Source organism: Amphiura filiformis, chromosome 16, assembly GCF_039555335.1.
Source record: "Amphiura filiformis chromosome 16, Afil_fr2py, whole genome shotgun sequence".
Taxonomy (NCBI): domain Eukaryota; kingdom Metazoa; phylum Echinodermata; class Ophiuroidea; order Amphilepidida; family Amphiuridae; genus Amphiura; species Amphiura filiformis.
The window spans coordinates 44,953,486-44,966,282 of NC_092643.1; the positions used below are offsets into that span (position 1 = coordinate 44,953,486).

Below are 12,797 nucleotides of genomic sequence, written 5' to 3' on the forward strand. Positions count from 1 at the left end.
CATATTTTGTGGATTTCACAAAATAAATCTTGTTTCTTCTGCATGTTTTGTTTCATCCATTCAGCCCATTCAGCCATATTATTTCACAGTGTATGAGCCGATGTAATTATAATTTGTTACAATTTACTTTGGTGTTTTCTTCCACAGGATTTTGAGACAAAATTTCATGACTTGACAGCTCAACATGAAAAATTAACAAAAGCCCATGAATCAACAGTAGCCATCTTGAATACTACAAAATTAGAGGTAAGTGCAAGTTAAGAACACCAAAATATATCATTTCGTATTGAAAATGTTTTTAGTTGGTTTTATATAACACCTAAGTAGATCCTTGTCATTTGATTGGTTGATTGTTGGTCACATGTCATTCAATAAATAAACTATTTTACTGGCCTACGCCACTACCGTGGAATTTGGTTATATGCGCCGTGCATTTTCAAGTTATATGCACCATGCATTTTCGTTATATTCGTGACGTTCTATTGCACGGCTAGATTACATGGTGTGTTTTTTTTTTTTTTTTCGGCGAGCAGTATGCATAGCATAGGCCCTACCGTGTTACGGGATATTTAAAACAACAAACTTAATTTGCGGCAATTCTGGATGAATATTTTTGAAGAAATATAATCCACATCTACAAGGAAAGCCGCGAATATCCATATCCGATTTTTTTTTCTTTGGGGAAAGAAAAAGTAGAAAACAAGAAAAGTGAAAAGGTAAGCTTACAATACGCATTGGATAGGCCCGGTGGCTAGGTAAGCTTAAATTCTATTTTACTGCGTAGCAAACGCCTGGTAAAAATAATAATAGACCCTTAAAATTATACTTTTGAATGGCTTATTTTGGGTGATACAAGAATGTATTGCTAAAAAAAGCCATATTTGTCTACGATTCGTACAATATTTTAACTCCTGCAAAGCCATTACAATCAACAAATCAAATAACAAAGATCTATTTAGATGTTATATAAAACAAATAATGAATGTTTATGAGTGCAATGGTAAGAATATTTTCATGAGTTGAAAAATGGAATGTTCCATTCAACTCAGCTTCGCTTCGTTGAATGGAACATTCCATTTTTCAACTCATGAAAATATTCTTACCATTGCACTCATAAACATTCATTATTTGTATACTATACAACATTTCCTTGGATATCATACAATAGAGTTTTAAGGAGGGGGACACTGGTAATTTTGAGACTATTTTTTCACTCGAAAGTGTCAAATTTTACTTTGATTGTGGGAACATATGTTCCTATGCCTCCTATTTGACAAATTACAAAGCAGAATTGTCAAAAAAATAACCAGTACCCCCTCAACCGTAGACCCAGTCCCCCTCAATCAGGCCCATCTCTCATATCCCAACAACTCAAGCTATGCTATTATTGAGAATCTTTATAGTATTTGTATTTAACGTCATGACGCACTTTGGCTTCATTCTTCACTATTTTCAAATAACAACATATTGAATGGTGTTTTTTTTGCAGAATGATAAAAGACAAAAACTGAATGATAAACTGGAACGGGAAAATGCAAAGTTACAGAGTAAAATTAAGTATCTGGAGTCAAGGGGTAAGTTGAATACAGTCACAAAAAAAGCCCATTTAGCGATTTGCCGAATCAAAACACTCTATCTAAAATTAATCAAAATGCAGAATTTATTACCCACCTGTTTTTCTTATCACATGACAAGGCTGTTGAATTTGGCATGGTAAGTTGACACAGAGGAAAGCAATTTATACTTTCAGAGCGGGTTATTTACATGTCTTTATTCAATAGGCATGATATATTTTGATCAAATCGGCCTACGTTGCCACTAGATATCGTATTAGAGTCCTGGCATCAAAAGAAAAGTTTGACATTTTATATTCTTTTCTTTACTTTCAGTTTCTGAATTGGAAAGGTCTGAAGCCAACTTGGAGTCACTTAGAGAGGTGCTCAGAAACTGCCAGTAAGTGATTACTGTAAACAAACTGTAAACAAACAAATAAATGAACAAACAAACAGCTAATAGTGACAGTAATTTTGATTATGAAATGTTGGCTACAGATGAAAAATCATGATGTATATTATTTTGGGTAAAATTAAAGTTGGTGTAGTGGTAAACTTAGTGTCAAAATTTAAGTAAATATGGAACATTTTAAACTTATTGTTCTCTCTGCTGCCATCTGACCATCCTCTATAGACCATGTAAAAAGAAAATTTATGAATCTAGATCTTAAGGAAATCCTAACATTTCGATTTGTTTTTCAGGACCAGTGTGAAAGAACGAGACTATGATATCAATGAATTGAAAGATAAGCTGAGCATCACAAACAAAGCACTGAAAGATGAGCAGAATAAATGTACAGAAATGGAATTCAAGATAGATGACTTACATCATCAGTTACGAGATGAAATTAAACGGAATGAAAAGATGGAAAAGGTAAGGAATTTGGCAGGGATATAACTTAAAAGGGAGTTAAGGACAATCTGTGAACACAGAGAGATGAGCACAATCATTGACAGGGAGAAGTGCTATAAATTGCTGACTTGCATCATCAGGAGGCATATGTGAAATAAATTGCAATGCAGTGGCGTAGCATCATCGGGGCACAGGGGGGGAGCATGTGCCCCTACCAATCGATCTGAAATTTTAAAAAATCTCATAGGAAAATTGCTGAAAAACAGCTTGTGCCCCCCAAATCAGACCTGGTGCCCCCCTATCATGGTCGGTTCCCCCCAATGTGATGACCCACGCTGCGCCACTGTTGCAATGGAAAGATATTTGATGGTTGATTTCAGGCGGCATAGGTCACGCGACACGTGACGTTCGAGGCTGGCGAAAATACAAGGCTGACAGCCCCATTCAAAATACACGGTTAGCAGTTATAATTTGAAAAACAACATACTTACAGTGTGGTACATTGTCATACCCCAACGGTTTTAGAGTAAGATAATTTTGCTTTGACACCACATAACAAATTTAGAATTGTTTGTGAAGATTTCATGATTATGTGTTAATCCAATGGCGACGTCAAAAATGGCGATATCGCTTCCACCACCGCCTGGATTTGGCACGCAAAGAATGCAGTGGCAATTTGAACCACATTTGGTGACTATATTTTTGTGCATGTTTCTCAAATACTGTTTTCCTTTGATATCTTTCACCATGGTCTTGCATACTTTTCATTACATATTTTATTGATTTTACATAGAAATGCAATACATTATTACACTCAAAGTGTAATATTGTGGTAATTTTCATAATCATCAAATGAATCTGAACAGATTGATTTGTTTACTTAAATCTACACTTGGCTAAATCTCCTTCAACAAAATTTATATTAAGATTTTTGTTATTTCATTATTTTCCCAACAAGGAATTAGACAAAGTCCCACTACTTCAGCAGGAAATGGACAAGGTTAATACCAAGATGCAACAAACGGAAGCAAACATGGAAGAAAAGAAAGCACATCTCATCCTCGCAAGAGCTACGCATCGAAACGACAAAGAACGTATACAAACAATGGAGAAAGAACTGTCACGGTTACCGGATGCCGAAAAAAGATCTAGAAATGGCCAGGTGTGAAGTGTATACCTTAAAACAATTATTAGTGGGCAAGGATAAGTTGGTGATGAGAAAATCACAGGAGTTAGAGAATGTGAAGGAGAAGTTGGAAGATGAGGACCCAGGAGGAGGAGGGAGAAGGATGCACAGAGGACTTGCTGCCAGGGGGAGTTTTACTAACGGTGGAGTCAAAGTTATGAAGATGGATCCAGGGTGAGTTGTTTATAGAAAATGTTATACGCCTGTTTGATATAAAACCACTTTTGAAAGTTTAAGGAAGCATTTGTTCAAAAAAGTCTAAAACAAGTTTTTATGTCAAAAATGGTCTCTTTTGGGGTTCTAAATCTGCTAAAATCGCCTGGGCTTAGGTACCTAATTTGCATATTTTACGGTATAATTTTGAGAAAACAAGCCAAGATAACAGCCTTGAAGAATATTACATGTATTCTTCAAAGCTGTTATCTAGGCTTCTTTTCTCAAAATAACCTTATTTTTTAATCCATTTGAATGTAATTTTCCCCTCACAAACCCTCTGGCTTTGGGGGCTTCGCCCACTCGACCTTCACCAGAGCTTTGCCCCTGGACCACGCCGTTACGCACATTTAATGACAAACACATTTTGAAACAAAAATTTACTGAGACACATTTTCACAATGAAGATTTTGAACATATCTGGATATATATTTCTTGAATGAAATGGAGGCTCCAAATAAGGCTCAGATTGCACCAGAGAGCATCTACAACCCCAGAGCTTTCAGGGCCTATAAGCGGGCCCTGGACCCCGGCCGTAGGGACTTCGCGCTACGCGCTCGTGATGTGCACTTCGCACACATTCTCTATTTTAGTGAGAATCAATTGATTCTCGCAAAATATCTTCAGGAGAATCAACTTTGATTCTCCTCACCTCCAACGAGTCTCAGGCCCTGATATGTGTCCAATTTTTAACCATGTCATTAAAATATATGAAAATGTTCTTTCCAGTTCCCCTTCATCTGTGCGACGTCATTCTAGCAGACAAGATGCTTGGGCATGTTCATCATCATCTTCATCATCAGGACCACCAAGTATTGCTGGTAGTAGCAGCACACGGGCAAGTCACAAGGTAAGAATTAACTAGGAATGGAAATGGTGTGAGGCTTCCCTAGGTTAGATGGGAAGATGTCATATATTTTAGGAGGGTAACATGACAAAGTGGTCGCTATGGTATTGGTCAAGAGTTTGGGATCTGCAAACTTGAGCCTTGTCTGTGCTGTGCCAGCCTGGGTAGGCTTGAGTTTACTAGTCTATCCAAAAATGTTCCTATTAGGTACTTTGGAAATCAATCCTGGAATCAAATCAAGGCAGCTGTGAAGTATCAGAAATGCAATGATTAAAAGTGACAAATCTTTAATTATTAATGCATAACATACAAGCTTGCTCATTCAAAAGTATGCCTTTTTTGAAAGGAAAAGAGTCGAGGTCTTGATGTAAACAGATTTGGTGCAAAATCAACCATTTTGGAGAAAATCACAAAAAACATATTTTGATTAATTTTGTTTTATAATTTGTTTTATTACATTTCAATGACACATTGCACATTATAACTTTAATTTCAGAGTTCTAGCAGGCGTTCCAAAAGTCGTCTTGACGTCAGTACACCTCCAAATGGTACCGTGTTGCCTGAACCAAGACCGAAATCAGCACCACTACCTGATGAAAATATATCACAAACAAATCTGTCTTCCATGAACACAAAAAATGGTGGATTTCTAAAACTTTTATATAATAATGGAACAAAAGAAGACATGCCTACATTATATGATCTCTACACGCCAGATGGGTCATATTCACCAGTTAGTAGGAAACCTCTCACCCCTAGTTTACAAAATGGATCGCTCCATTCGTCATCTTCCTCTGATAAATTAGATGAGGCGGATTCTTCCAATAAGATGAGAGCGGGGACATTGATGTTTGAAGATGATTTTATGGCAGCCCAGTTTATCCATGTTGGTGATAGAGTGAGGTTACGGAAGCCAGGTGCAAAGCCAGGTAAGTTGGCCTATTATACTTCACTGTACTTAGTAGTGACATCGGTGTGTTTACATGGTTGAGCCACATGGGTGCCAACAAACTGGCCTTGCCTGCATATGTACGCGTTTCATGATTAGGTTAACATGTGTGATTTGAACTACCAGACTTGAGGCGAGACAAAGTATTGACCCTTCACATGGTCATCTCAAAATGTGATGCGATCAAGCAAAATCAGTCGGAACTCGGATATATTAACTTTTCAGTTTCTTATAGGATAGTAAAAGGCATTTACCAATCTGGATTTAGCAGAAAACACCATTGAAATTTAACAACCAGTTCCAAAGATATGAGTAATTAAACAGTTTCCAAAACAACAGGAAACAAAAGGAAATATTTCCTTTACATGGCTATATCTCAAAATCAATATTTATGATTTTTGCTTGATCGCATCACAAATGATGTTCTACCCGAGTAAAGTGTGTGCTGCATGTGTAATGTGTGCACACCTTTATGTTTTGCAAAAGCCTTCTTATGCCTTGCTAGAAAAGTGTGAAAAACAAAGATTCTCTTTTTGTGCATGCGTTTGCAAGGAGAATCTTGTTTTAGTTGCAAAATGGCGGAACTGTACAAGGGTCAATTAAATTATCAGTTTCAATATGTTATTAGAATTTATGTGCATTCAGGGATTGAGTTTTAGGGTGAGCAATCACAACTTGGGAAGTGTGATTCCTTGCAAATACAGCAAAATTTGTTATATATCTTTTTGACATTATCCAATCATTTTCGCTTGGTGGTGGGGAGTTGTAACATGAGCATGATAGCACCCATTAAATCTGCAAAATGTGTGATACCAATTTCCGCTGCACAACTTCACAAGACAGTTGGATTAAAAGTTCTAGTTAACATTAGTCCAGATTTCATGAGCTACTAGCGGGTACCCGCGCTTCGCGCGGGCCCCCGCTAGATGAGTAAACGGGAGCGGTTAGTAAACGGGAGCGGTTAGCATAAACGATGGAAAATGGTAATCATGACAATTGGTATCGATTTAACAGCTCAATTATTAGGGCCTACTCGGTCAGTGATGTGGTACAATTTGTTGCCTCCATTTTGCAAACGATTTCCTTTAGCATAATCTTTTGCGTAATTTGTGTACCAAACACCCTTTTGACTTATTTTTTTCTTTCAGTTTCTCTCTCTATCTCGTTCCATTTCTTGCTTTCCCATAGTGGCGTGGGCAGCACATTGAAAGGGGGGGGAGGTTGTTCAGTTCCCCCGCATGGAGTCTGATTAGGAGTGTGAAGGGCAAATTTTTTCCCGCGAATCCCCCGAATGACCAACAAAAGTTGGTCATTCGGGGGGTTGGTCATGCGCGCACCACTGCTTTCCCGTTATTTCGTTCCAATTCTCTCCTTTTTGTTTTCTTGCTTGTTCCCTTTCTTTCTTTCTCTCTGTCTCTCTCTCTCTAGCTCTTTCTTTCTTTCTGTCTGTCTGTCTGTCTTTTTAGTCTTTCCCATTCTTTCTTTTCGTTTCTCTCACCCTTTCTCTTTCTTGCTTGCTTTCTTTCTTTCATTCTTTCTTTCATTCTTTCTTTCTTTCTTTCTTTGTCTTTCTTTCTTTCTTTCTGTCTTTCTTTCTGTCTGTCTTTCTTTCGTTGTCTTTCTTTCTTTCTGTCTGTCTGTCTGTCTTTCTTTCCGTCTTTCTTTCTTTCTGTCTTTCTTTCGTTGTCTTTCTTTCTGTCTGTCTGTCTGTCTTTCTGTCTTTCTTTCTTTGTCTTTCTTTCTTTCTTTCTTCGTGCGAATTTGTTCCACTTTTGCACGCATGTATGTGGCCGTTTCTTTCTTTCATTCGTTCGTTCTTTCTTTTAAATTTGTTTCTTTTTCATCAAGTAGGCCTATACTATATAGCAACATTGGGTTTCAAGAAGGTTGAGTTACTTAGGCGTAACTTCAGGTGGTGGGGTGGGGGAAATGGTAATTATGGCAATTGGTATCGCTTTTACCAGCCCAATAACGCGTGTTTGCATTATTATTTGACCAAAACACAAATCCATTTTGCGTATTTTTGGTAGGCCATACCTTTTTTTAACTTTCTTTCTTTCTTCCTTCCGTCCTCACTTTCTTTCTTTCCTACCCTTTCCCACCATTTATTTATTTATTTCTCGCCAGGGCTCCTTGTCATTAAACCTTTCTTTCCTTTCATTTCTTTCTTTATTTTCCTTCGTTCTCAGTCCTTCTATCTCTCTTTACTTTTGCTCACATCATTTCTTTACTTCTTTCTCATTTTCCCTATCTATATCTCTTACGTTAGGTTTTTCTTTCCCTTTCTCCTACTCTGTCTTTCTTCCTCTCTAGGCCTACTCAAGTTATAGTCAAAGGCATCAAAACTCAAAATTTATTTTCAAATTACAAATTTACATACCTTTAAATCAGTTGCGTAGAAGCGTGATATGGACAGGCATGTGCCTCCAATCGATCTGAAAATTTAGAAAATTCCACAGGAAAATTGCCGAAAAACTGCGGCCATCAAGCCCCCCGGTCGGTGACCCCCCCCCCCCCCCATGGTCGGTGACCCCCCTCAATATGATGACATAACTGCTTAAAATCTTCTAACGGTAATAGCATTTACATTGTTTACCGTCGCAATTTTCGTACCGTCTTGAGGTTGACGCGTGCTCGCTCACTGGGTTGCTATGCGTGTGTGCGTATTACTGTGCGTAGGCCTATAGCATGGCAACGAAATGACGGGCCACCATTGGTTGATCCACCCAATAAATCCAAATAATTATTTGTATTTATTAATTTATCTATGCAATTACCATTCATCTGGAAATGCTAGAACTTATTTATTTATCTATTTATTAATTTATTTGTCATCTATAATCTCTGACATGATATCGATCAGTTCCTCTTCAAAGTATCGATTATCGGCAAGTTCCTCTTTAATAGTATAGATTCAAAACTGTTTTAATTTACTACATCTTTCAGGAAGCTGCAAAACCAATGACATTCTAACAGGGACTGTTAAGTTTGTTGGGAAGATTGACAAAGAAAAGACAGATCACAGATTGTATGTTGGCATGAAACTTGATGATCCAGGTAGGTTTTCAACTCAACAATTTTGTTTTGTCTTCTTTTGTCTCTTTGTTGCTGTATTCAATGATTATACTTAAATTAGTATAGAAGAGACAAATGACAGGTTTTTAATGTAAAGACGTCAGAAAAAGTAATGCAGCTGTTATAAATACGCCTATAGCATGTATAGCTTCAGAACTATTATTCAGAATCACAATATTTTAATGCTGAAAGGGGATTTATGTGCATGCATTTTCATCCCCCATTCGCCCAATTTCAATCACTATTAACAAAACAGTATTTTAAAGAAAAAAAAAACCTGGATTCTAAAGTTGCAGTAAATTGTATGATTTGAATGATGCAATGCTTGCATTTAATAACCATTGATCAATGTAGCCTAACTTTTAAATTCAGGATTTTTTCTTTGAAAATACTGACTGTGTTGTTGGGTGAATATACATGATTTCATTTAGATTTCATTTTTAGGGCATACATGCCTAATATTAACATAAGGATCAGTGCAAATGATCTTGTACACCTTCCAATATTATTTGCCTCTTCAGGAGAAACATAAAAAGTGTCCTTATTCTTAATTGTCATATTTATTTCTTTTTATCTTTTCAGTTGGTGATACAGATGGTGAAATCAATGGCAAGAGATATTTCAATGCCAAGTCTAAACATGGCAAACTAGTCAAAATCCATGACATCCTATCTATCCTCAACCCCAAGGTAAGCATTCAAGTTTCATTTGGTAGAATGGCTCGGGAGTCTTTGTGTGTTTCAACATTTTCTCAAACAAATCTAAGTGCAGTTTCTTTGTTGGCTTCTTTTGCAAATCAATGCCAAGTCTAAACATGGCAAACTAGTCAAAATCCATGACATCCTATCTATCCTCAACCCCAAGGTAAGCATTCAAGTTTCATTTGGTAGAATGGCTCGGGGGTCTTGTGTGTTTCAACATTTTCTCAAACAAATCTAAGTGCAGTTTCTTTGTTGGCTTCTTTTGCAAACTTTACAATTTTTTTTCCAGAATTGAGCAAACTTACCATAATTTAGAACAAAACTAATGAAATTAGTATATTTTTTATTCTCCTTTTCGTCAAATTTGTTATAATTTTGGGATACGTTTTCGAATCTCAGCCACACGTCCCTACCAAATTCAAAATCAAGAACTCTAAATATTTCTTTTCTGATGTTGGAAATTATGAGGTTTTTGTCATAGCAAGTTCCTTAGAGGTATTATGGTAATGAAAAAAAGTAATGGATTTGTAAAAATTTCAACTCAAAGTCCAATGAAACAGCCCTTGCTTTATGCCTTTTCTGGCTCTACGACTTGTTGTGACTAGAGGGCTTAGCAATGTTATGGCGTCGATGGATAATGGTTGGTTGTCTGGCTGTCAAAGTGAAAGGGAAATCATTTATCCACTCCAATGACCAGTCTATAACATCGAATTGATTAATTCGAATTAAACAATTCATTGATGTTAGCACTGGGTAGTAGCCATTACTGCCAGTAGACAGGAAATCTAGAAAGTTGACCTCAACCTGGTCTTCCTGTGCTTTAACTGGGACAGCAGTAACCTTGGCCAATTTTTAGACCTAAATTTTGGATTTTTCAGATTATTTTCTAAGTTTGTGAGAGCATAACAAGACTATCCGTCGATGGATTTTTATTTCCGTCGGTAAATATGTTTCAATTAAGTTTTTCATAACATATTAAAAAGGCAGAGACCCCTGCTGTATAATAAATTAGCTAGGTAAGTTTTGAGTAACCTTGGTGAAAATTATCAAAAAAGTGCCTATTCATTTGTGTGTGTACGGTCCATCACCTGTCACTTGGTAGTTTGTAACATGTCTAATGGCGCTGCCCATGGCCACTCGATGAATTGTTTAATTCGAATTAATCAATTCGATATTATAGACTGATGACTGGTGGCTTATTGCAAAGGGGTCCTGGGGAGGGGACAGTGGTGGGTGAAAGAAGTATGATTGAGTGGGACTCTCTTTGTAGGTACTTGTACATGTAAATATGATTCAACATAACAAGTCTGACGCCTTCCAAATATCTGGTCTGTGGCTGAGCTGTAGATGAGTACCCAGTTCTTGTCATGATGGAGAGATGATCAGATAATGCTCTTGGCTGGCAACAGTGAATATGTTAAGTAAAGGACAGACCTTGTAATTAACCTAGATTGCAATCGTAATTCAACTACAATGATTCCTGTTCTTTATTTCCATACAGACTGCAAGCTACAAGAGGGTCAGTGAATTTGTTCGTGAGCGGAGATTGGAGACTGGTGCTATAAGATATGACAAAGGACCTCAACTCATCAGAGTGATCTAGGAACTGAGGACATTTTCAATTTAACACGTCCCGGCCAGCAAAAATTGCATCTATGATGCAGTGACGCACTTAAGCATGAACCCTGCACCACAAATGAACTGTAATATCAGCACAGCTTGTTTTGAGATTTAGTTCATTGAACCTCTCAAAAAAGCAATAGATAGTAAAGGATTTCCCAACTCTTTTACTGATTTTTACTACCTTGCAAACAAGCCACAGGGACATGTAAATGTAATATATCAATGTAGAGCTTATTTTAAGTTTTAAGTTGCCTGTCCATAAGTAAAAGTGAAAATGCCAACATTACAGCCCATTTGTGGTGGACGGTCACATTTATTAAATAAATGATAGTGAAGACAACAACTTGATCTAGTTTTGGGAAAATTGCTAATCTCATAGCAATTAGTATGAAAAAGTTAAACGCTCATACATTGAAACCAATGCCACATACATGGACATAAATAAGTTCACTGTTATCTTTTCAGATTTATATGATTCTCAAGGGCATTTGGCACATTCTCCGATAAAGTGTTCAAAAAGCCAAATCTGTGTCGCCCATAGTTTCTAGTCGTATTCAGACTTGTTTCATCAGAAAGAAATGACTTTTATTAATATAACTAATACTTAGGAGTTGCTTTCTAAAATGTGTGGGGCTAGAGGTTGTAACATGCCTAGAAAGTATAAAACAATAAAGCTGATTGTGCATATCCATTGTTTTCCTCCATGTCGCCAGCCAAGGTGCGTTCCGTATAATGTGTCTCTGTTCGCTATACATGCGCGCATAATAATGGATTATAGGTACTTTTCATTAGCTGGTATCATGCCCTAATTATAAAGTATAAAACATCACAACGCAGGTTATTAAATTTTTCCAACAGGTCTTTGAGACTATGTCGCTAATATTGTTCACAGATACGTTACCATATTTCTAATGGATAGCAATCTGTCATTTCCTTGAAATAACTGGCTATATGAATGTTCTCATATGTGATGGATCAAGCAGGCTCCATAGTTATGGGTACATAACACAATGGTTTCAAAGTAAAAAAAATCAGGTCTATTAATGGCAAAAAATCCTGACGTTACGTTCATGTCGTCACAGATACGTTACCTAAATTCTACTCCCCTCGGAAAAAACCCTGTGATAAATGAAGCCAAATACCATACCAGATTTTAGTACATAATGGTGATGACTGATCAAGTATGGGTATTAAGTCGGTAAGTTTTTACACTTGCACGATTAAGACAAAAGTGTGAAAGGGCTTCACAAATACGTTACCACCAATGCGTACAAGTAATATTGCTCAAGAAGTATTGTTGAAAAATCACCCATTGTTTTGTGGTTGGAATTTTGCAATTCCCGAGACCAAACTTGAACACTTTATCAGAGAATGTGCCATTTGCTGGGCAACCCTTTCCCTGTGAATGCCACTAAGGGTAACTATTGCATGTACAAGGGGTGATTGATAAGTTTGTGGCCTTAGGTAAAAGGAGATGGTCAACTGATATTAAAATATAATATACAGCGGAACCTTGTTAGCACAACCTTGGGGCCTCTGATGAGGTCATTAATATATAACAGTATATGCTTGGGACTGTTTTTGCGTTATCAAGAAGATTTTGTTCACTGAGGCATTCTACCAAAACATTATATCTACAGCAGTAATCATGTACATTTTATCAATTTATTTTTTATCTTTCTAATTCACTTCAAGAATTTCACATTGTAGATTCATTTCAGAAGTATTATTATGATATAAAATAAACATTATATTTGTATATCTTACACATGTGATGACAAAAGCATTGATTTATTT

At 36.8% G+C, this 12,797-nt stretch overlaps 1 protein-coding gene across 1 annotated transcript in view; it reads left to right on the forward strand.

Moving 5' to 3' along the window:
* Positions 1–11,012, forward strand: part of LOC140136056 (uncharacterized) — a 30,056-nt gene extending 19,044 nt beyond the window's left edge. The window contains 11 exon segments of the mRNA XM_072157761.1: positions 148–246; positions 1,490–1,574; positions 1,890–1,953; positions 2,256–2,427; positions 3,365–3,547; positions 3,549–3,766; positions 4,535–4,655; positions 5,149–5,581; positions 8,548–8,658; positions 9,259–9,365; positions 10,879–11,012. Of these exon segments, the coding sequence (XP_072013862.1) occupies positions 148–246; positions 1,490–1,574; positions 1,890–1,953; positions 2,256–2,427; positions 3,365–3,547; positions 3,549–3,766; positions 4,535–4,655; positions 5,149–5,581; positions 8,548–8,658; positions 9,259–9,365; positions 10,879–10,980 (1,695 nt within the window). The 3' untranslated portion in view covers positions 10,981–11,012.
* Positions 11,013–12,797: the final 1,785 nt, after the last annotated feature.